At 42.4% G+C, this 24,561-nt stretch overlaps 1 protein-coding gene across 3 annotated transcripts; it reads left to right on the top strand.

Moving 5' to 3' along the window:
• Positions 1–426: 426 nt before the first annotated feature.
• On the top strand, positions 427–24,561 carry tcf3b (transcription factor 3b). 3 transcript variants are annotated; one of them, XM_040039908.1, is made up of 21 exons: positions 427–980; positions 3,766–3,862; positions 5,738–5,810; positions 10,519–10,592; positions 11,215–11,287; positions 11,818–11,858; positions 12,058–12,190; positions 12,675–12,721; positions 16,504–16,600; positions 16,683–16,783; positions 17,044–17,137; positions 17,264–17,322; positions 17,905–17,980; positions 18,434–18,495; positions 18,656–18,853; positions 19,561–19,669; positions 19,816–19,963; positions 20,233–20,286; positions 21,381–21,610; positions 21,707–21,858; positions 21,988–24,561. In XM_040039908.1, the coding sequence occupies exons 2-20, from the start codon at positions 3,788–3,790 to the stop codon at positions 21,850–21,852; spliced, it is 1,890 nt and encodes a 629-aa protein (XP_039895842.1). In that variant the 5' UTR covers positions 427–980; positions 3,766–3,787; the 3' UTR covers positions 21,853–21,858; positions 21,988–24,561. The 3 variants fall into 3 exon arrangements, with proteins under 3 accessions (XP_039895842.1, XP_039895841.1, XP_039895843.1); XM_040039907.1 differs by having other exon boundaries at positions 19,558–19,669; XM_040039909.1 differs by lacking the exon at positions 3,766–3,862 and having other exon boundaries at positions 19,558–19,669.

Raw genomic sequence — 24,561 nt, 5'->3', positions numbered from 1 at the left:
CTATATGTAAAAGATAACATGCATATGTCAGTGTAACAACTAGCTAGAGAAATGAAGCTAGTTTTATATACAGTATTGTATAACTATTGCGAAATCTTAAAGTAGCAGTAGTAGTACACAATTACAGAAATAATCGATATATGTAAAGCCGCCGTTTAAAAATGTTGATTTTTAAATAAATGGAAAAGCGTGCACACCAACCGCATAAATAAAATGATGTCAGCGGGCACGGAGCCCCCCTCAGCCAGCCTCCCTGAGCACACAGGGAAAGTGAGCGTCAAGAAGAAGGCGGCCCTTAACAGCCTTTCCGGCCGCGCACTCGATTCCCTTGCTGTCAATCACGAACACACGCGCTCCCATTGGCTGAGCTCTTTCGCATTTATCGTGCCATCTCGTCGAGCTGCTGCTGTGTAATCGCAGGTAACTTTCTTACGATAGCCTTCCGCTGGGTACGCTAGTGCTCGTAGCGCTCCCGTATTTTGAGGCTTACAGATACCGGAGCCCAAACCGAGCGTCGCGGGTACAGGTTTCCCGTGTTTCGAGTACCGGAAAACGTTGAGTGTGTATTTTCCCCCTCTGAAAAACAGCCCATCTCCGAAAGGCGTTTGAAATCGGACACCGCTGGCGTTGAGGCCGTCACGTTTGTGCGGAGGGATACGTTGTTGCGTCTGACAATGTGGACGGAGGTGGTGAAGATGTCTACGAGAAGAATGAAATCATCTCAGTTGTAACAACAAAAAAGGAAGACGTGAGATTAGTTACTATAATAGATTTGTTTGCACACAGACTTGTTACAGAGAGACAAACACGTGGGCGCTGTGTGGAAAAAACAGGCTTCCCGGGACAAAAGGAAGACATCTACTGTGCTCCAATGCGTTTCATGCACTGAGGTCGAAATACTCTTGAAGTTTTATGTTTTTCTCCTTGCGAGTCTCCGCTTTTCTTTTTACTCTTGGATACCAGACACTCGGGGAGGAGAGGTAAAAAAAAACACACTCTGTACACTTCGTGTTTCGGGGGAAGTTGCACGAATTCGACGGCTTTCATTGACGCGTATTTTGACGCCTGCAAATTGTCGAAAAGTTTTCGGGAATGTGTGGTTAAAGCGGGGGGATGTAAGTTTTTGTCTGGTTTGAGGTGGCGAGCCAAGTGTGTGATGGTCTCCGCATCGACCACAGAGAGAAGGAAATTACTCCTTTGTTCTGCAAAAAGAGCCCGTTAACGTTAAATGTTCGAGCTGCCCGACGAGCCTCGGTTTGTTTTTTTTGTTTTTTCCACCGTGTGCCTTAGCCGCTTTAGCTCCGAGCCACCGAGGGAAAATATAAAATCTTTACGTTGTCCAGCATTTTGGCTGAACTTTGTGATGCGTACCGACGTGTGTTTTCCAAACAGGCCGGGAAAAACTTTCCATAAAATCCCTTTGGTAGCCCTTTAAACATTCCTTTATGGAAGTGTCTGGCCACCAGCTAGACTTATTTTATTGCACATTTGGCAGGAAATTCCTCATGCTCCCACCCCCACCGTCTCTTCCACTCTGCTCCCTCATAATGCACGATTGGACCCTAATAACATGCGAAAGAAAGAGCTTTAGTATCTGTTGCATGAAGTTTGGAGCCTCGCTCCTGTTCTGGGCGGTCAGGGCCGTGGTACTTGTTTTACACACTGATTAGACGTAGTTTGTTGGTCTTGTGGACGATGTCACCGCGGATCAGAATAAGCCGTGAGTGGGTTTAGCTGACAGTAAAAAAAAAAAAAAAAAAAAAAAAAAAGAAAGAAAGGAAAAAAAGAGGGGGGGGGGGGGGGAGAAAAGGTTGGTCCCTGGATATGGCCTAGCGGATCTGATCAAATAATGTGCAGCCTGCATCCTGTGGTGCACATGTTCTCTGGCATTGTTGTAAAACTATTCCTATTAACGTGTTTATGGCGTGAGGCCCCAACATCCGTTACTTTCATGCAGTGTTTGAATCAACAGTAGAACATGCTCATTGTGTTCTTGTAGTAATAGCATTGTTATAAACATGTTATAGCCTTCCCCCCTTTATTTTTATTTTTTTGTTTTTTAACAGCAGGCTGGATTGGACACAACCTCAAATGCTTGTTTCTTGGCTAAGTAACAGGGACCTAATTTGGCCTATCATTGTGTTTGAAAGCCAAAAACTCGGGAAGCTATCTAAACCCAACTCGTTAGGGTTTATTATAAAGTTTAAGTGGTGATTTGTTTTCGGTTTGGCTCAGTGTTTTGTGATAACTGGAAGTGCAGTGTCCTTTTGTGGAGAATGACCTGCCTTCTCTGCCTTGTGTGGGTGACAAAGACCCCCAATGTGCTTTCTTCAAATATTGATCCAGCACTAGCTGAAGATGCCATTTTGTTAACATTAAGCCCCTCCATGTGCTCTGCTCCATTTAACTCTGTGCTAAAGTCATTTTTTTTTTTTTTTAGCAGCGTGTGTGTGTGTGTGTGCATGGCAGATTTTCCTTTTGTAGGGCGTCTTATTCTAAAAGTTTGGGATGGCAATGACAGCCATATTTCTAGCCTATTTACACTTGGGGCAGTGTTTTGTGTATGCTCACTTCCTTTCCTCGTCCCAAGGTTAAATTAGTCTCACTTGTTCTGCCTTCTCTGTACTGGGACAGCAGTGTTTGGCTACCTTTGAAATAACTTTTCTCGTGTATGCAGACAAAGGATTTGTCTCCCAGTTAGACTTTTTATTTCTTAAGAAAACTCCAAATTTGCCCCGTGTTTACATCACACACCTGCATTTCTCCAGGATGTGCATCTTTCTTGTCTTTGTTTTGTTTTTTGTTTTTTTGTTTTTTTTGTTATTATTTGTAACATCTGTTTATGCTAGTGCTGAATTGGAAAAGAGGCTGTAAAAGTACACCACCTGTTGGTGTCCGAGTGCTTCTGTTCTTCCAGTTGCTTCCCTTACCCCCAGTTTCCCTGTGAGGCGTAGAGAAACACCGCTCGGCATCAGAGAGCGGCCCTCAGGCTTGCGTTGGAATGCAAAACACTGGGTAAATCCAGTCTTCGTGCTCACTGTGTCATTTGACAAGGTCCTTTCTGAGTTGACATATGGTAATTTGGTAATGACGTGTTTGCATACAGTCATTAGCTCTGCTTTTCACCCCTATTTCCTTGGGCTAACAATAGTCCCAATTATGTCTGTAATTGTAAATTCTTTTATGTAGCAATGATCGACATATGGCTGTGTTATTTGCCAGGGTTGCGTAAAATGAAAGACTTTTTTTTTAAAGTCATTACTTAGAAGTGATTTGACTGAAGGCAGAGTATTCATCACTTCATGGCGGTGTCTCCTCCACTGCCTGGATGGGAAGGCAATGTCTGAGGGGAAATTTGCATTTTTAAGTAGACCTGCCTATGGTGTGTAGTGGTCAGTAGGTTTGTGTTGTCCTTTTTGCTGTAGCTAGCCCATGTTTCATTGAGTTATTTCCCAAATATGCAACATTTAAATAAGACCTGCATATAATTTTCATATTTGGGGAACTTTTTGAATTAAAAAAAAAAAAAGGTCATGAGAAAATTACTTTTAGCCAAATTGCTGACATACTGCACCCCTGCACTGGTGTCTAATGAGACAGAAAAAACCCGCCAATAAAAAAGCGTAAGCGAAGGGGGTGTGAGCTAGACAAAGTAGGATAGTTTAACTCATCCTTTGCCATCATCTCTGTTTAAGAGGAACATGTAACTTCTTTTTGTGTTTGCTAGCGCCATTAAAATCCTGTATCTGCAAATTTCTCTCGTAGGGTTTATTAGAAACTGAAGGGTATGAACGAACAGCAGCAAAGAATGGCTGCAGTGGAAACTGACAAGGAACTCAGCGACCTCCTGGATTTCAGCGCGGTAAGAGAGCGGGCTCTGGGTGGCAGTGGTAGGTGGGTGGCTATGGGAGGAGGAGAGTGCGATACAGGTCTGGGCATAGGCGGAGGTCAGAGGGATGTGGGATAAAGACCAAGGGGGGGAAAAAAAAAAAAAGCTTAACGTTACAAATAGAAATGTTAAAATCTCTGTATAACGGCCTCTCTGTCAGATCAAGATATTTCATTCTTGGCATCAGAGTAGTGCAGGTAAAAGTCATGCTGTACTCCAGGTGATGGGTGAGAATAAAGTCACACTTTAGGCTACCCAATTACTGAGGTGATGCAGAGATATAGGTTACGAGGAAGTTGATCGTCCTGCCGTCAAACAGAATCCACTTTAAAATGTAAATATTGAGTCAGGAGCAGCTACAGGAAACGGTACAAATAATCTCACTGCTGTTTGTGTTGTGAGGAGGTTCTTAGGGGGAAATATTGTGATAGAAGACCGTGGCTGAGCAGACAGCTTCCACCTTTCTTATTGTCACATTTTTAGTCTTTAAGATGACATTTTCACAAAGATGCTGTGAGAGCTATGCTCCAGACATTATCTACAAAGTGGATAGAGGAATTCTGTTGAGCTTTATTTACCCGCGTTTCAGTTTATTGTGAAGCTTTTTTTCAGCTGACATAAACATCACGGAGCCCCGGTGGAGCTGTGTTAGATTTTTCTTTTCTCCTCAATAACCCAAATAGCTGGCGAGGTTAAGTTGCAAGCCCTGGATAATTATTATATGCAAAGAATAATCGGTAATTCCAAACTCCGACTCTCAGTGAGCTGTCGTTAGCAGACGTAATGTCATATGAGATTTTTTTTTTTTTTTTTTTTTTTTTTCCCCCCCAAAGTTGAATTGATGTTGTTTTGCTACGGCAGAGAACAACAGAAATGTATTTTGTGTGCATATGTTATTAGTAAAGCACCATTATAATGCTGTTTGTTGCAGTTAGCTGCTTTGTTTGTGCTGGAGTTCAAAGAAACTTAGCCTATGTTCTGAGCAGGGCTTTGTCGCAGGTTTCATTGTTAGTCACTTGGGTTTGTTAGGAAAGCCCAGATTGATCAGCTGCCAATTTGTATCAGCAGATGTTTTGTATAAATATGACATTGGTAATTGGGTGAGAAACTGTTGAACGTTACACAAACGAATTTCCTCCTCTTTGTTTATTTGTTGTCTGCTCATAGGAAAGCAAGTGAGATTGGCCATGACATAAAGAAAACTAATGTGTATTAGGCAGTTAAACGTAATGGAAGAAAAGACGGTCTTTTAATCAGAATCTTTGGCTACGTCATACATTTAAAAAGGAAAAAAAAATCACGTGCGGCAATGGAAGATTGTGTTATTCTGTCCTAGTTACAGGCATGTTTGGTTTGTACAGCAGACTTTGGCCGTGTCACTGAAAGATGGTCCCGTGGTAAAACCCAGAGTGGCTTGCTGACATTATTAACACACGTCAGTTACGTCATTATAGTTTCATTTCAAAGGGCAGTATTTTGTATTGTTTTGGGTCTAACCTAATTAGACTGTTTTATGCGTTGTTTGCCATAGAATAAAACATCACTTATCTTTTAAAATCAAGAATATTTATAACTTGATAGATTTTTAGGTTTTTATGTTGATGCTGAAAGTTATAGATGGTTAAATCGAGTTTTTTGTTTTGTTTTTTAAAATCCCCTTTATATCTCACTTTAGACTCATCCAAATCTGAAATGCCTGTAAGGTGGAGGGGGTGGGGAGGGGGACTCACAACTGAACGATGTGTTTGTGTGTGTGATGTGATGTTAGCCATTAGTGAAAATAGGATGTGTGAAGTGTGCCATCATTTTCCTTGTTACTTATGGTATCTCGCTGCTTTTGTCTTGTAGATGTTCGCGCCTCCAGTAGCCAATGGGAAAAACAGAACGATGACACTCGCCAGCTCTCAGTTTGGTGGATCAGGTAAGCTTTTCGGCTTGATCTCACTGCATTTTTCTTAAACTGTATTAGTTTTGATTCCTGCACAGTTCTTAATCTTACCACTTGTTTTTTTTAATTGACATTACGGTGGCTGAATGTGGGATTTGACACAGCAACATTAAGCAAATTTGCTGTTAAATCAGTTCTCTTTAACGGTATTATAAATGTAAAACTGGAGTAACGGGAAAAAAGCTTTTTCTTTGTAATTTACAGATGACATAATGGAGCACACACATTAAAGGTCAACCCTCTGAGGTGACGAAAATTTCTAACCTAACCTTTGTGGTATTTATCGTGCAGACAGTTTCAGTTTTATTTACCGATGTTTTGAGATCTTTTCCACTTCCTTCATATAGGTAAATTTTATTTGTGGTGCATGCTGCTCTACAGAATTTCATTTGAGACTGTAACTATATTTTCAGAACTGACGTGTCCCCCCCCCCCCCTCTAATCCACAGACTGAATAGTTTTCATTGGATCAGCTTTCTGCCAAAGAAAAATGTATAGCAAAGTGTTTGTGGTTATATCTGTTTACATGTATTACACTGAGTAATGTAATGGAAGCAGTCCCAGGAAAAAAAAGATGCTCACTGAAACCCTGCAGCCTGTTCTATGTCTGTTTATCAATTTTCGTATTTGTTTCACAGTTTTAAAGGTGAAACTATCCGTAATTAAACCACTCAAGCACCTGAAGGCTTCGAGTAAGCTTTTTTTTCTCTTCCTGAAGGTTATTAGTAAGTCATGTTACTTTCATTCCTCTGTCACCCTGCCAACCTGGTGTGTGAAATCGAGTCACACTCCCCAGTGTTCCCCAGAGTGAGAACTTGGCCACTGAGGAACAAAGGCAAAGAAGGGGGCTTATGGACTTGAAACGACTCCCCCACCCTGAAGTGTAAAACACTCCTCCCCCAACACAGCACAGGGCTCTTACCCCCACTGATCTGCAGGAAATGGCTTGAATCTGAGACAATGTCCCTCACCCCCAGCTTGCAGCCTCTTAAACTGGCCCAGCATGCAGAGAGTGGCCAGAGTGGGAGAGAGAGCTTGTTGAATAGAGGGATCAGCCTGTGGAAGGCAGGATTCTGTTTGTTTCTATTACAGCAGGCAATTACTAAGCAGTGAGGAGTTAATTCCTCACCCCTCCCCACGTCCCAAAGTGTGACCCTCGGTCATTGAAACCCATTTTAATGTGATACTTAAAGCTGCCACCTTTAACATTTTGGAGATCGGCAGGTACCCTCTAATGGCACTAGAAAGCCAAAAAGCTAATGTGCAAATTCCAGCCTAAGAGGTTCTCGTAGATCTGTGTCGTGTTATAACACGCACAGTGCACCGACTACAACGTGACTATACGAGGAAACATGTTATTAAAACTACAGCATTAAATGAATGTGCATTATTTGTAGGTGGAATGGGTACATGTGGCGTTTAGTTGCCTCTTTTTGTTTTGTTTTTGAAGCTTAGCCACTGTAAGGGAAACAGTACTGCATGGCTGTGGGCCAGGAAACCGACTTATTTTCGAAATGATGTCCATTAAACCACAACGCCTATCTATGACGTCACCTCGGCGGCTTGTCTATTCAGGGATCCAGCAGCGCGGGAACGGCCGCAAGTAGCCCAGTGGCCCACCAGACCACCTCTATTCATCAGCACAAAAGTGCTCAGAGGGGTGCTAATTGCATTAGGCGTCCTCCCTTCCTCAGTGGCCTGTGTGTGTGTGTGGGTGGCTGGGTGTGGGTGTGTCGAGGAGAGTAGAGTGGATGTTAGAGGAAAGAGGAGAGGATTGGCAAGAAGTGTGGGATGTTTAAGAAGTAGGGGAGGCAGAGTGTGACGGTGTGGTGGGAGCTGGCCAAGCCCACAAGCCTTCAGGCAGGCGTCCCCTCTGTCACCTCTGCAGCTGCTGGCAACGTCTCCAACCCCCTTCACACACACACAAACACAAATACAGGGGACGTGACAAGCTCGCTTTCCTCAGATCACAACAAACAATTGTCACATGTAGCCTCTCTAGGCGGCTAACTGGCTAGCTTTGCATTTACCTTTTGCACCTCAGCTTGTCCGCCTGCACACAGCTGCAGGACTGTCGCGTACTGTAGTTTTCTGTACTTTACTTTGTCGCAGCAGGAAAATCGAAGCCCTCAGAAAGGGGAAATCTCAAAGGCGAGTGGCTTCCTCCTTCAGCTAAATTAAATGTTTTCAGAGCTCGCAGCTCTGAGAAAGTTTGTGGCTCAGTGAATAAATATTTTTCTGGGCTCTGCTTGTGAGTCAGTATTTGCCTTGCTATGTTGAGTACATTTGCACTGGTCATGCCAAAATCTAGATGGACGTGATAGAAATCCAGAGAACCTGTCGTTTTCATGCTAAACCCTCGACTTATTAATGATAATCCAGACTAATTGTGTGTTTAGTGGTAGTATTATTTGCTTACTGAAAGAAATGCAAGTAAGTGCAAGTTTAAATAATTTTGATGGCTTATTTTTTTTCAAAAGTGAAGTAGTAATGGTCACATTGCCTTTCTAGACTGAAAATGGTTTAAGTTTGATTAGAGATTAGATGCATTAATTGGCATGAGCTTCATTTCTTAAGTACTCTGTTGCTGTCCTTGTGTAACGTTGGAAGGCCTTGTCAGTGTAAACGCTGAGAGGAGACGCCAATGTAAGGGTTTAGTCAGAACTGTTCACATCGTCATTTTCTTTCAATTAGAAATTTTATTTGTTTTTAAAAAGGTGAATAATTAAATAATATATTACTGATGTACTTCAGTGGGACTTTTTGTCATTATTAGTGATTACAAATACCACTATAGAAACACTGAAAAGTATTCTTCTGGCAAAATGATAAAATGCAGCACAAACAAACCGCGTGCTGTCAAAGAACGTAAGGAAATGTGTGAGCACTGCTACCCAGTAGCATTATCATGACTACGTGATGTCATGATGATCAATTACAGCAACAGCTGATAACAGTTGATAGCTACTAAGTTCACTATGTTCACTGTTTGTTTTTGTGCTGGACGGTAAAAATATTTATGGCAGCATGTGGAGCAGCACAATAGCACCTATAATGTAATACACGGTTTATTCTAATTCTAATTTAGTACCACTGAAATTTTGTTTGACATGAAACGTGACAGGAGATTAACAACAATAGGAAGATCTCTCTTCTGGCGTTGCTGGGCTCTCCTAGGCGTCAGTGTCACCTCGGCAGCTCTCCACCTTTGTTTAATTGCCTCCGAGTTAATTACTCCACTAAGTGTGAAACAACGTTGTCAGACTTCTCCTGCACAGCCGTGCTTTCACTTCATCCTCTGCACCCCCGTTGTCCAAATGGAGGCTTCACAGGCGGATGAGTGGGGTATTGAAAATAGCTGCGAAGATGAAGTTACTCTCTCAACTCTGTGCAGAGTGCAGGTTATTGTCGACAGCGGCGATGCGTAAACGTGTGTGTCACCAGTTACTTTTCTGTATTTGTGAAAATACTCATGGTCTAACAGCAGTTTTGGATGACGCTAGAGTGTCTTGAAGTGGCAAAGAGAAGTTGTTTGAATGAAAATTTGCAAGGCTGAAAGCAGACATTGTTGAGTCCTCTCATCTAGACTAGATTTTTATCTCACTAATTTGGTACTACTTCTGCTGGCACGGAGCTTTGGCTTAAGTGTCTCCATTCAAAGTCTGTCATCTTTATTTAGCGGCGAGCTCATTGCTGACGTCCTGTGCCATCGGACATGGTTGACGGTGGAGCTGCGCTTTAGTAGTGCCATGGCCTTTCGGCACGGCCGATCTTTTCGGATGCCCTCTCCTAGCGGCTCACCTGATTCTCCATGCCACTGGCATCAGCTCCATAGATCACGGCTGTCGCAGCGTGTGTAGGTGCTTGCACCGCTCTGTTAGTCTCATCACTCATTCTCGCTCGTCAGCCGGGCTGCTGATCTCACCCAGACCCCTCTCACTCTTGTCTCCCCCCCCCCTCGTCCCCTTGCTTTCTCCTTCCACTCGCTCGCTCTCTTTTGCTTTCTCACACACATTTTTTTAATTAGGCAAAAATCAAAGACGAAATATGAATATTCATAAGGAAACCGCATTAATATGCACAATTATGCAAATCAGCATGCAATTAAGCCTTGTGTCTCCAGAGAGCCTGGATAGCATTAGTGCATAAGACAGGGAGAAGGGGATGATGGGGGTATTTTGGAGTTTTCTGCTCCACCAGTCTTTTGGCTGTGTTTTCTTTGTGCTCCGCATCGGCTTTTTCTTTACCTAAAACATAGCATTTCAATTTTTGGCACCACACATTGTTTGTCAAATTGACTGGGTGGAATTTAAATGTGGTTTAGATGACATGTTACTCTCACAACAATTGGATTACATTAGAATGCTAATGGTAAACGTCCTGTTATTCAGTGAGCATAAAAAACAGCATGTATCCTACGTGTATCTTTGGAAATGGTTTAACATAACAGAGAATTTGCTTTGATCAGTGTGAATTCTTTGGCTTCCTTATGAAATGCCCATTGTGGCCACTTATAGTCATAAAATGTTTTGTTCAACTCCAGGGTCAAAACCGTTCATGTCTGTAATAATGCACATTAAAGTGGTTTAAGGTTCTCCCCTTGGACTGCTCACTTCTTCTAGTATCTAGTTTGTTTGGACTAATGCCGTTCCTCCCTACCTTTCATTGTGTGTCTCTGCAGCAATAGACGAGCGTAGCGGCTCTGGGTCTTGGGGCTCCGCGGAACAGAACAGCCCCTCGTTCAGCCAAGGACGGGTAAGCTCCAAATGCACACGCTCGGCCTCTTCAGTCGCTCATGACTTTAAGTTTGCAAAGCTTTAACACCAGATGCCACGACACTGTCACTCACTCACATTCAGTTAACCGCTGCGCCATAGATGAAAACACAAACGTCCTATCCCCCAACCACAACTACAGCTTAGTACTTTTCTCATCTGTGTGCCATATGCAATTTGAAGCTGTAGTTTTACTTTCTACCTAATAACTTTGGCCCAGGATCCTGCATTGGCAAGCTCTCTGGTAGCCCAAACCTCTGTCGAAGCCCACCGGTAATTGCAGCTTCACATCTACCATAACTGTCTTGGCACAACTCTGTGTAAATACAAGGAACAGGGGGGTGAAATGGATGCAGCAAGCTTTGATTACCACAAGTTGATAATTAAGAAAGTTGGTTTGATTCCCTCGAGCTGATGCAGATTTGTTTGGCATGGATCCTGTTAGACAGAAAAGCAGAGGGAGGATAAGAGCTAAGCCACGCAGGGGTGCTAAAAAGATGTAGCTGGCCATGTAAGCGTGTTAGTCTATATGCCTGAGGTTAGTGTCTGCCATCCTTGGCCTTTTATGGTTAGTTGTCTTATGTGTGCCATTGTTCCCACAGGGTTATGGAGAAGGATCCCACTACAGTGAGCACGAAGCCTTGTCCTCTCCATTCATCAGTTCAGGGATTGCTGGTATGTTCTGCTTCCTTTAAGTAAACTTTGATACATGTAACTTTTATCTGTTTAAGTTTTAGCACTTGAGTCGTATCAGTTTACAAAATATAAAAACGTCATCCTTGGTACCAGATGAATGTTGCCTTATCAAACGCCAGCTTTAAGAAACTGATGGAGACCGATTGGACAGTCGTGCATATATTTATGACCATAGAGCTGTCTTCTGGATGGCAGAATGTGTATGTATATGCATATGTTTATATCTGTGTGTGAGTGCGTGTGTGTGTGTGTGTGTGCTCATTCGTTGAGTGTTGGGGATGTTGGGGTATTGAAGCAGAAACCTTCCCTAGGGTTTTGTCTGGCGGGCGGCTTTATGCAGCTGAGCGTACTGAGGGGAAAAAAAGGGAGGGCATCTCTGGACTTTTTGTACTTTAGAAAAACCTACTTTTCATTTGTATTAGCACAGTCCATTGCGTCTTAATCTGTGTATACAGCTCAGGGTTTCACTTGAATTAATGTTGAAATGTCCCATCATGTTCACCTCACAGGTAAAAATGAGAGACCACCGTATTCTTCGTTTGGAAACCAGGTATGTTTAACAGCGAGGATACATGTGTGACCTAATTTCATGTAGTTTGCCTGTGTGTAAGACGCCCCGTATTTTCAGTTCTCTTTTCATGTCGGGCACTTTGAATTGACAACGGTCTTGGTTTCTTAGAAAAGAAACCATGCTTTCCCACGCTTCTGTGTGTCTTATTAGTAAATCTTATCTCTCTGTCCTCCCCTAGCCTGGTTTTCTTCCTAGCGACATTGCAATGCCCAGCCCAGATGCCATGTCACCCTCTGGTCTGAAGTCTGGCTCTCAGTTTTATCCTTCATATCCTAACAACCCCAGGAGAAGGCCGCCTGAAGGAGCCATAGGTACGTCATGGGGCATGCAGTGTGGCTACTAAGTACTTATTTTTTTGTATGTGTGTCGTTCAGGATTAATTCATTTGCTGATTATTTATTGATCATTTAACTGCGTTGTGTTCGGTAGCTCCAAAAATGGTGAAAACTGTCCGTTACAATGACCCGTAGCCCAAAGTGACGTTTAAAATGTGTCGTCAGATCATCGGGACCAAAACAGCTTTCTCTTTGTCGTTCTGTTGAACATAAATCTAAATACAAAGCTACAGTGTATGCACATGAATGCACCTTGGCATTTCATTCAAACTGATGCGTGTACAGAGCGGCAAGCACTTGCTGCATCTTGTTTTTGTTTTGTTTTTTTTATTATTATTTTTATTTTCTGGTCTAGCTTTAAAAATACAAACATGCTAACATGACATGTACCCTCACTTAGTCCGTATTTGTGTTCCTGCCTCTTAAACATTTTCTGTATGTCTCTGCTGCCTGTATGTAGAAACCCAGCCAAAGAAGATTCGGAAACCCCCTGGCCTGCCGTCCTCGGTAAGAGCTTATTTCTGCTCGTCTACACCGCTCGCAGCCAGTCCCTTCTCTCGCCGTCTCTCTCTCTCTCTGCACACACACTGCTGTCCTCGCTCTGCTTGAACAGTTCTGTGACAGACAGGGGTAAAGACCCTCTGCTCAGTCAGACTCTTAGCGAGCTGACAGTTAGGCAACTCAGGCCCCAGTAAACATCATCACTGTGGTTGTCTGTATAGTCAAGTGGTTTCAAGTGGTTTTCTGGGTTGATTGTCATGTAGTCAAGTAATTTTGCAGGCTTTTAGGTGCTTTGTTGACGTCTACATACCTTTTTCTGTAGCCTAGATTGAATGATACACTTTGATAGAACACGTGGTTCGCGGTTTGCTGACGCACAAATCGCACAAGGTTTGGGTCTCAAGTCTTGTTTTCTGATGTAGTTCAAGGTTTCATTGGTTTTATCGTGCTCAAAGTCAAACAAATATTCGTAAAATATTGTGAATTTGTCTTTTTTTTTTTTTTTTTTTTGCGCCTTTATAGTGGGCAAACAGGTAGATGTATAGCTAATTATGCAATTATAATAATTCTGTCCAAAGTTTGAATTCTTTACATGACAGTGTCTGTGTTTTAGTTTTTCAATGCTGGGCTATTTGTAACGTTTGAGCCTGGGGAAAACAAAACAAAAAGTTGTGTTTAAATTTCTTGTTTGAACATATTTAAAACTGAGAAATTGTTGCTCGAAGGTAAAAAAGTGTCTCGCAGGGCCCAGACTGTACTGTCACATTATAAGAGTTGGCAGCTGCTGATGCAGCTGATGTGAGGATGATGGCAGCCAACCATAGCTGGAGATACTAGTCATTGTTACATGTTTGAATATACAGTCAGTGAATGCTGACAAAGAATTTTCTCAGCATGTGCTGCTGTTACTCAGACTAGAAATCTTTTTCATTATGTGTCTTGTGCAGTGATTGCAGGTTATTTAAACTCAGAAACCTGGTCGTGTGTGGCTTGCATGTGTTGCTGTTGACTCTGTCTCGATGTCTAAGCTGCTGGTGGATCATCAATATAAAATGTTGCCACTGCACAAGTGTCTTCTGACTTCGAAGATGAACATATCCTATGCTATGAACACAAGCAGAAGGAAAGATTAAAATCAATTTCTCGAACATTTTTAGCCATCTTTGCCCTATTTTTTTTGTTTTTAAAATAATCTGATTGTATGTTGCGTAGATTTTTATTCAGGCGTTCACTCAGACCAAGGCTGATAGCGTTACACGCATAAAGAAGGCAGATTCAAAGGCTTGTATGTCTGACAGGGTCCATACAAGACGTCTTGAAGTGTAGTCTGACAGGAAATTCAGGCAGACTTGAACAGAGCTGCGTTTTGACTCTTAAGTTGACGTACAGTCTGTGCATTGATTAGATTGGTGTTTATCAGATTGACTCGGAGCGTAACTATGGGAACAGATCAAAGTTGAACTCGGCGAACTCTGTGCTTAGCCAGATTTTTTGATTTCTTGTTTGTTTATGAAATTTGCTTCTGCTGCCGTCTCCCACCTGTGGGTGTTGTCGCGTTGAAGTGGCTGCCGAAACCTTTACGTGCAGACAGGCTTCGCCAAAGCGACTACATCACAGAGATGGAGTGTCAACGCTCTGTCTGGTCGAGGCCCTCCCTCTCTCTCTCTCACTGTCTGAACCTCAGTCAGTCCCCGCAGCGTGAACGATGGCTGCGTGGTTTTAGTGCGAATGATGAGACTTCTGTGTGTGAACCCCCCTCCCCCACCTCACCCAGCCCTCTGCCTACGCCTCACCACATGATGGCCTGGGTGGGCCTCCCCCTGTGAGTGACCCAGTTGTGAGGCGCAGTGCTTGTGAGGCCTCTTAGCCCCGTGTCTGAGCCCAGATTAATGATAGCTGGTGATGATCCTGTGGTCTTTCCTTCTTCCCACACTCCTCTCTTGCCGCTGTTTTATTTATTTTTTTTGTTTGTTTTTAAACCACCTCATCAGCATATTCTACTTTTCTTTATCCACTTGAGTTTCAGAAATTGTTTTGCTTTGTAAACGCCATATCTCATTTGCCCTCGAGCTAGCTGACTTCAGTTTCCCAGCGTTACCTGCGCACAAGATCCTCACCCTAACCGTGCAAATCGTACGCCTCTTTTCATGTGCAACAAACAAAAAACATGGAGGAGCCTCTCTTCTGCCCCCTAGTTGTCCAGTATACTAACCACAAACCCCTGTGGTTGAATAAAGCGCTCTGAGGTTAGTTTGATGTTAATCTTCATCTACTCCCCACCCCTTGCCACAAGCCGCTTTTTCTTTTTTTTTTTTTTTTATATCTGTGTGTGTGTGTGTTTTTTGTTTTTGCTTTTTTTTTTCTCTCTCTCCTCCTGGTGTAGAGACCTTTACACGGTCATAACCTGAATTACATTAAACCCCTATTAGTTGAGGATTTTACCCTAGCAATCCCTTTCTTCCTGAGAATACAATTATCCAGCAGCACTAGTCATTGTGTAGTCCTGTGTTCCCATCTAGAGCGGCAGGATTCACTCGACATTGTTCCCCGTGAAAGAACAACTCAAAGCCTATTGTTAAATGAAGCCATCTCCATCATGTTTTCCCCTGAATTAACCGTGATCATTTTAAATCCCCTGTTTCCTTCACACTCCCCTGGCCATATCAAGCTTTGTTTAAGTCATTTAGATTACCTTCTCCTGTCCCCCTCAACACCCCTTATCTCTCTACCCATTTCATAAATCATCAGGGCCTTCATTTTTTTCCCCCCCTCAGTCCTCCCCCTTGCCCCTTAACCACCCCCTACCCACTGCAATCTCTCCCTCTTTCTCTCTCCCTCTCTCTCTGTCTTGCTGACTGGATCCCAGCCCCCATCTCTCTCCCTCTCTTCTCTCCCTCTCCTCAGCCCAGCTGCCTGTGGAGTTGGATGTGGTCCAGGAACAGGCAGATGGCTCTGTAATTAGAAGTGCATCTCTCCATTCCCTTTCCACTTCTCCCTGTTAAATCAAATTACAGAAAAAATCCCTTCTCTGGATTAGCATTCTTTGCAGCATAGCCTCCATTCTCTTTCTCTCTCCCTCTGTCTGCATGTAGTACAGAGGAGGAGAGGAAAAGGAGGACTCAGTGGTGGCTGATAGTCTGGAAACTGAAGGCGTCTCATGTCCGTCTTCTGTTGCTGTGTTCGGAGGCCTAGCATCAGTGGTCGTTTGCAATATTTAGGAACAATGTGCGGTTGAATTCTTTAAGGTGCAAGTATTTAAAATGTCTACAATATTAACCAGAGCTGTTCTTTGTCATTTTCAATCCTCTGACGCTCTAGTGCGAGTTTGAGGACATAGCTTTTGGATTGTGCATGGATGGGTGTGTTGGCTCACTGAATGCATGGTATGTGTGCGAGCTGATACCAAGTGTGTTATAGGGAGGGGCTGCAGGCCAGGCAGTGCGATGTCACTGGGGTCCTAGGAGCTAGAGAGGAAGTGCTCACTGTGCACTGGGATCTAAGCCGTCGCTGTGCCCAGCATGCCATGGCCACTGTGTTCTCCTCCACGGGCGAGGAGCCGGCCTTCCTCCTCCATCGTTGGCAGACTCCCTCTTGCCATCTTGTGGTCACTTGGCGCTAGTGTAATTAAATGGTTATCCATAGCAAAGACGAGATGGATCAATGCCACAGTACTTCATCTTTCGTGATGGCTCAGGATTCATAGTAAACCGCTAACACACATGAACGTTGGTGTGTATTGTAGTATTGTATAACCGTAGTCCAACTGTTTGTCACGTCTCTTTGTTTAGGTGTATGCTTCCACATCTGGTGACGAGTATACCAGAGAAAATGGGGGATATCCTGGTGCTAAGCCTGGAGTCTACCCTACCTCTTTTTACTTGCAAGGTAACCTTTCATAAAATATTACTATTGCCCTGTAATCTTCTTTGAACTGTTTTCATATTAATTCCAAACATTTTTTTCTTAGATGACCCCTGGTCATCTTCTGGCTACTCTGCCATGCTGGGTAATTCCCCTCACATTGGACAACCAGGCTCCTTTTCTGCAATCAATCCACAGGACAGGATGGTGAGTAGAAATGGCCTCAATCCCATGCTGATGGTTGATGTTGTGGTAACATCCACATAACAACACGTAACAACAGTATAAGTCATCGTGGTTTATTTTAAACGTGCTGTTAATTGTTTGGATGTTCAACATGCCGTACCCATTCTCAAGGCATCAAGTACACAATGCAGATTGGGTTATTTTTTTTTCTGTGAACAGCTTTTGTGCTTTATGACGCTACCTGTATCCCAGAAACATCACCCCTGCCTCTGTCCCCACAGAGCTATCCTCTGCACAGCAGCGAGGTCAACGGCTTCCACTCGGCCCCGACCACCTACAACCACACGCCCACCATCAACGGAGAAGGCATAATGGGTAAAGAACCTTTGAAAAGAGCGCGTCGCAAACCTCTCCGTCACTGCTTCGACGGCTACGTGGTCAGACTGAGTTGTTTTTTCAGATTAACAAGTCATCTGACTCGCATTTATTTTATCTCTGCAGCCAACCGAGGCACCACAGCTGGCAGTTCAGGAGATGAAATTGGAAAGGCTCTTGCCTCAGTGAGTTCTTTTCTCTCTGTTTGTTGCTTTAAATTAGTGCTGGGCAATAAAACACTTTAAATAATTTTCCCGAGAGTTTTATATCCTCTAACGAAGTGAAAATCAGCAGTGATGGTAAATTCTGTTGGAGACATGAGTGGAAATTCAGCTCAGGGAGTGTCTGAAAATGGCAAAAATGTTAGTTAGATGGTGTAGGATTATTTTGGATATAAAGAGTTTTATCCAAAACAGATTGATTGTTTAAAAAAATATATATATCCTGAAGGGGGAGTGAAAAACCAAAACAGCTGTTTTTTGGCTTCAAGTGGCATAGTTAAATTTTATAAACCCTTCTTGAATCAGTTGTTTTGCTGTTCTGCTTACAATAACCTGGGTCCTTAAGCATTTCCAAGGTCATGACAATAAGAAATATCTAACCATTAGATATTTAATGTTATTTATTTTTGTTTACTTTTATTTTTTAGAAGAAAGTTTAGACATTAAAAGATGTATGGACATGTTTACCTATGAGTATTTTTACCTTTTGAACCCAGGAGATTGAATTTGAATTTGTTTTAAGTTTTTATCTGCTCATACTTTCAGATTTACCCATCGGACCACAACAGTAATAATTTCTCCTCAGCTCCATCTACTCCTGGATCTCCTCAGGCCATCGCAGGTACATTCTCTCATATGGTGTTAGTACTTCAAAAAACTCACAATAAAAGATAATCTAATTAAAATGACAGATGTTTATGTTTATCCTTGTTTTTTAAATATGTGGAAAATTTGTATCAGTTCCGCATTGTGCTGATGAACTTCAAGGCTGTGTAGATTTAGCAAATCAAAAGGTTGGTAAACTGAGTTAAGGTGGTTTTATCTCTGCCGTGCAACCACAAATTTGGTTAATGAATCAGCGTGAACTGGACAGTACCTTAATGAGTACAGTTCATTTCACTTGTTCAGTCTGACCCGATTGCATTTTTGTCATCGAAGAATGAGTGTGTTGAACTTGAGTGAATGTTTTCTTGTGCGTTTTTAATGTTATTCAGCAGAAAAACGTGTCTGCAGTGCCACCTGGTGAAAAGTTGAGAAATGCTACTTAACCGACACCCAATATTTCTCTCTGCAGGACCTCAGTCTCAGTGGCAAAGACCAACCACACCCAACTATGAAGGGCCACCACATGCACTGGTATGCCAAAATATTTCTCTGCTGCATCAATCGTAATTAAAAACCTAACGTTGCCGGTATGGGTGTGTTCTTCTAGCCTTTGTATGCCGTTACTTGTTTTAATAGTTGATGTCCCACCTTCATCTTGACAGCTTAGCACATCTTTCATGTATTTATACAGCAGAGTAAAATGGAGGATCGCTTGGAAGAGGCCATCCACGTGCTCCGTAGCCACGCTGTGGGCCAGGGCCCCGGCTTAGAGGGCGCCCACTCTGACATGCACAACCTGCTGTCTTCAGTACACAACGGGGGCCTCGGAGGCCTCTCTCCAGCTTTCCCCAATGCAAGTCTTGCCCTCAGCAACAGACATCCCGCAATGGTGAGTCACCTGCTCTGTTCAACATGTTTTCTTTTGTTTTTAAGAGAGGTGTGGGCTCGTGATGCTGCTTTGAAACACAAAGCAGACAAAAGTCCTCGTCTAAGCATTGGCGCGGTCTAAGTTTTCATTCATAGAGATTCAAATTCGGTACGCTCCTGAAGAGGCTGTGTCAGTGTCGAGGTTTAAACGAACATGCTCCGGTTTTTAAAACATGTTAGAAAACTGAGACGTGGGAAATGATTTACAATTAGGGGAAAGTTTGTGTTTAATTTTATGATGCACAACAAATTGTCCTTTTGAACAGATAAATATTTTCTATTTTCCGAGAAAGGATTTGGATTAAATTGGGGGGGGAAATCAGTCAGAAAAATTAGTCTGGGTTTTATCTCCACCAGAAACAAAAAACCATCACAGTTGTGATGCTTTGTGCCATCTGCTGGCCAAACGGTGTACAGCAAGAGTTCATTTTATATACTTTGTCTCCGAGTTATGTAAAACCAGTTCCAAAAAATATTAGCAAATGAGTTTGTTTTTTTTATTATTAATGTCAAAAAGTATTCAGTTATTTTCAATACATGTCATGTCAGTTTTGGGTTGGTTTTTTTTCCTGGATTTCGGTTGGGGGGGGGCTTTGTAGTCTGTGTATCAGCTTTGCTCTTATCTGTCCTCGTGAGTCTATCGTGACCGTTCTCCACCTTTACCAGCAGGGTGGGAAACATGAGGAGCCCACAGGTCTTCCTCCCAGCAGCACTCTCCTGCACGGTCATCACGCATCTGGACCCACACCAGCAGTAAGCCAGCCAGAAGGCTTTACCAGTAAGTTTGATTAATAATTATTAATTATAAAAATGTCTATTTTTACATGTACACAGATTTCTTTTGGACTTCATCAGCTTCCCCGGTGCTGTATGCACTCCTGAAACTGAAAATATTAAAGCTTCACGCACTGTGTTTGTCCGTAGGTCTCCCGGGTGGTTTGGCTCGCTCCTCACACTCCTCCAGCAGCTCAGATATCAAAAGAGAAGACAAGGAGGATGATGAAAATTCATCTGTTGCAGACAAGTCAGAGGAGGAAAAGAAGGACACCAAAGCGGCACGCAGTCGAACAAGGTAAGGTCCTTGCACGTTTAGTCTTTTCACCTCAAACTTTAAAAACGTTGAGCTTGATTTTTACAGAATTAAACTATTACTTTGTCAAACAAAGGTGAGGATCGTTTTGTCACTAAGAGAATATAAAGGGAGTCAGCTGTCACTTTTATACAAGTTTAATTCATCTCAGTCATCTCTTCTTTCCTGTGTTTCCCAGTGATTGCCTAGGCTCTGTTAGGTTTTTAACGATGTCAAACCCACCCCCCTCTCCCTTCATGTCACGTTTTCAGAAAGGAGGCGTTGACCCTCCAGATGCTCTCTGGCCTTTCAGACCAGAAAGATGAGTAAGTTTCTCCAATAGAGAATCAATTTCTAATGCTTTGTGGGCTCTTGCCAGGCACCACTGAGCAAACAAATGCCGCTGGAGCTGATGTCTAAACGATCTCTGCTCGACAGAGTCGTCACAGTATTTCTCATTCTGAACTTTGCTACTCATTAGTCACCATTTCTGCACAGTTACCACCTGGAAGTTTTGAAATTTGAACCCAAAATGCTTTTTAGACTACAAATAAATGCAAGGATGAAACAATAGACATTTATCCCAAGTCCAGCATCACAGTAATGAACAACGCTGCACAAAATCCTAAGAAGTTCGGGGTTGTAAAGGTGAAGGCTAAAGCTGCTTACCATGCTTAGCTTCTTACAAGACATAGATTTTAAATCTGCTAACACTTCACACACAGCAGAGAATGTTTTTCTAATTGAACTTGTGTGGGATAAGCCTTTTCATTAAATGATCATATGAACTGCTTCTTCAGCAGGGTTGGGAATTGTTTCTTTTAAAATGAACTTTTGTATTATGAGGTTAGAGCCCTTTACTAAGGTGCATTTGCAGGATCAAAAAGAAAAAAGCCCTTGTGATTCTTTGCGCCTGTTGGTTATGTTGTCCAGAGGCCGTTAGTCTGTACACAGTTTGCATTTTGCATTTGTTTGTTTTTTTGCCCTTTTTTTTTCCCTCCACAAATTCAAAGTGATGCAAATAATTCCACAATGTAAATGGTGTTCTTCCTCATTCACATATAAACTGCTGGCTTATAATGCAACTCAAGTGTTGCATTACAAGACACGTGTTGCCCCCAGCACTTTTCTTCAGTAATGTTTTCCCAGCACTTTAACAAGTCTGCTTAACCCTCTGGAGGCAGGTGTTGCCGATTTGCAACAGTTAAAAACTAACAACCTGATTACCCCACATACATATTTTATGAGTTTTTTTTTTTTTTTTTTTTTTTTTTTTTTTACTCAGAAGTACCACTGCAGGACTTGGTTGTGCATTAGCAACAGAAAGTTTAATTTGAGCCTGAGAGGGTTAAAACTGTGAACTGGTAGAATGAGCACTTTTATTTTGTAGTTTCATCCTTTCATTTTTGCTTGAAACCAGTCAGGAAGACGATGAGGACCTTCCCCCCGAGGTGAAGATGGAGCGCGAGAGGGAACGACGAGTGGCTAACAATGCCCGTGAGCGCCTTAGGGTACGGGACATCAACGAGGCATTTAAGGAGCTTGGGAGGATGTGCCAGCTGCACCTCAGCCACGACAAACCTCAGACCAAACTTCTCATCCTTCACCAAGCTGTTAATGTCATCCTCAATTTAGAACAACAAGTCAGAGGTCAGTCTGCATGTAGACTCTTATGGATGAAAATCCCAGCTTTGTGGACCTCTCTCGAGGACTAAGAAGGCTCATTTCTGTGTTCATCTTTCTCAGAGCGTAACCTAAACCCAAAGGCAGCGTGTTTAAAACGCCGCGAGGAAGAGAAGGTGTCTGGGGTGGTGGGTGAAGCACCCATGCAGCTCTCAGGAGGCCATCCTAGCATGGGTGGAGATGGCCACAATCCAGTTGGCCACATGTAACACCAGGTAGGCCCAAAAGACTCGTGTGAATTTAACCTACTTGCAAGTATACAATACCCGCAGTCATATTCTATCATTTGTGTGTTATGCAGGAATGTCGTTGCATCATGTCATTGTGCTCCTTCCTTTTTCCAGATCTGGTGGTGTTTTTCTGGCTGTCAGAGGATGTGGCCTTAACAGATTTCTTCCACCCGTTATTCTCAAGTGTGTGTGTGTGTGTGTGTGAGTGAGAGCGTGTGTATGTGGACATGTCTGTGTATTGTCCGTTCAAATTTCAAGATGCACATTCACACTCGTACACACATGCATACTGCCAAAACTGACACAGCCTGTTTGTCGCACTCCCAACCATGACTACAAGCTCAAATGTGAAGAACTGCCTTTTTTTTTTTTTTTTTTTTTTTTTTTTTTTTTTTTTTTTTTTAAATTACATGTAAACTTTTTTCTTTTTTTCCTGGTTTCCATATGATAATGATGGAACACAGGAGTACTTTTTTTATTTTTATTTTTTTTTGTCCTGCCACACATTGGGGCTTCACACACTGCCGAGAGGTGCTCTGGTGGGAGTGGGGGGGGAGAAGAGAGAGACCTAAACAAATAATTTGAATCAAGGATTTGTGCCTAATTGTTACATGTTTTCTATTTGACATTTAAGCAAATTGCTTTACATGTGAGGAACATTTATTGTGAGGGATTGCTTATGTGTATGAGCAATTATTTTTAATGTATGTCATTCCCAGCGTGATGGTACAGTCTTACATATGTTATGTAACCAAGCCCATAGTTGAAGTTGAACTGTCAAAGTTATTTTCTTCGTGTGTGCGTGCGTGTGTGTGTGTGTGCGCGTGTGTGTGTGTGTGTGTGTGTGTGTGTGTGTGGAGGTTGGGGAAAAGGTCACAAGGCAAAGGTCACAGTTTTGACAGTTGAAACGCAGCTTGAAGCATGAAAGACGGAACTCTGACTTAGAGACAGTCTCTGGCCGGAGCCCGGTCACATCACACGAGGCATCTGGAGACTTGGAATTGAAGACTTCTTCCTTGAAGACGATAATCTATCCAAGTGGGAGAATCTGTCAACAAAACAAAACTGTTCTTCCTGTTTGTTGACCACAAATTCAAGTGTTACTCCAGTAGTTGCTTGTTATCGATCCAGGTTTTTGTACCGCTTTATGTACTAAAGCATCCACAGACGAAAGCACAGTCGTGTAGTTTTAGGCTGGACTTTGAGTGTTGACCTGTTTCACGTTTCAGTCCCTGTAAAAGTCTGTATGAAAGCCATTTGAATTACTCGCTGAGTGAACAGCGCCCTTTAGTGCTGTATCTTTGAAGTGGTTTTGATGGTGCCAACAGACTTAACGGCTCGAATATTTCCCCTTAATTGAAGTTCAGCAAAAGGAGAAAAACAAAAATTACAAAAAAAAGATTTAAAAAAAAAATAAAAATCTGGGTTTCTACAAAGGAGGGATCTCATCAGTCCGCGGGCGTTAAAGCAGACGAGCTTCTGTGTAACCGAAGCTTTGTTTCCTAAATGAGCATTCCCACTGAACTGCAGCCCTTCACCTTTCTCCTGAGTAAGTGTGTTTTCACGTTTCTTACCGAGAGAAGTGTGATGTGTAAATTCACTTCATACATTATTCTGTTTCATTTTTCAAAATTAAATATATATAAAAATATATATTTTTTGTTAGTCTATACATTGTAGATTTTTTACATAAATGGCAATATTAGTTTGAAGTTTAGAGTGTATTGTAGATGAGCTGTATAAGGGGATATTTGACATTTAATTCAAAATTGAACTGGGATGGCGGTGGAAAAGGGTTGACGGGATGACAAATGGAAAATGTTAAAAGCGTTTGGTGTGTCCTTTTATTCCAGTTTTAGTTGTGAAGCGTCTCATCAGCTACCCAAGAGAATTCTTTCTGTCCATTTGGGAGCGCGTGGGCAGAATCGGTGTCACGGACCTGCTGAGGCATTTTGACCCCAGCAGGGGGCGCTGGAGAAAAATGGGGGAGGGGATTTTTGTCTCTAACAGTAATTATGCAACTGGTTTTTGAATGTAGCTACCATACAAATGTGGATCGCCTTCATTTTCAAAGTTGTGTTCCTGGGTTTTGTCAGTACCGTGTAATAGTTTTCACTTCACTCTTCTTTGTTTCTGATGTCTGTCCTCAATCGAGCGGCGCTTGGCGTGCAGCTCGCTGTTCAACTTCCTGCTCGTTTATTTTGGAGGCAGATGCCCGTGTTTGGGTGTAAGGTTAAGGGCAATATGGAGAACAAAAACAGTGTTATTGTGATGTTATTCCCATGTCATGTCATGTTGTGAATGGCTTCTTTTTACCAACATGTAATCACAAATGGGAGGTGGAGCATTTTGTGTGTTTAATTTCTACAAAAAGAGATGAAGAAAAAGACCTATACAAATCAATAGTGTGGCCTTTTCATTCTCAAGACTTAAGATGTCATGATGGGAGAGTGATGCCTTATCAGTGCCTGAACTTGTATTTTATTTTATTTTTTTCATTTAAGACCGTTTTTATTTTGTGAACCATATCATTTCATTTATCATGGAGATTAAAGAGGTACTTGTTCATTCCCCCACCCTCCCTTCTCCTAATGCTTTTTTCAGTTTTCAGGAAGAAGTTTAAATGGTATAAAGAGATTTTTCTTTCAGTGTATCTAGTTAAAATAAATAAATGTTACATAGATCTTG

This window comes from Simochromis diagramma, unplaced genomic scaffold (assembly GCF_900408965.1).
Source record: "Simochromis diagramma unplaced genomic scaffold, fSimDia1.1 OVJJ01000026.1, whole genome shotgun sequence".
NCBI lineage: Eukaryota > Metazoa > Chordata > Actinopteri > Cichliformes > Cichlidae > Simochromis > Simochromis diagramma.
This window is presented reverse-complemented; position numbering and strand designations above follow the sequence as displayed.

Bases quoted from the DNA above. Each gene is read 5' to 3' on its own strand.
- tcf3b (XM_040039907.1), top strand. From the start codon at position 3,788: ATGAACGAACAGCAGCAAAGAATGGCTGCAGTGGAAACTGACAAGGAA. The intron at 17,323-17,904 runs GTGAGTTCTTTT...TCATACTTTCAG, and splicing joins TTGGAAAGGCTCTTGCCTCA to ATTTACCCATCGGACCACAA. The intron at 19,964-20,232 runs GTAAGGTCCTTG...TCACGTTTTCAG, and splicing joins GCGGCACGCAGTCGAACAAG to AAAGGAGGCGTTGACCCTCC.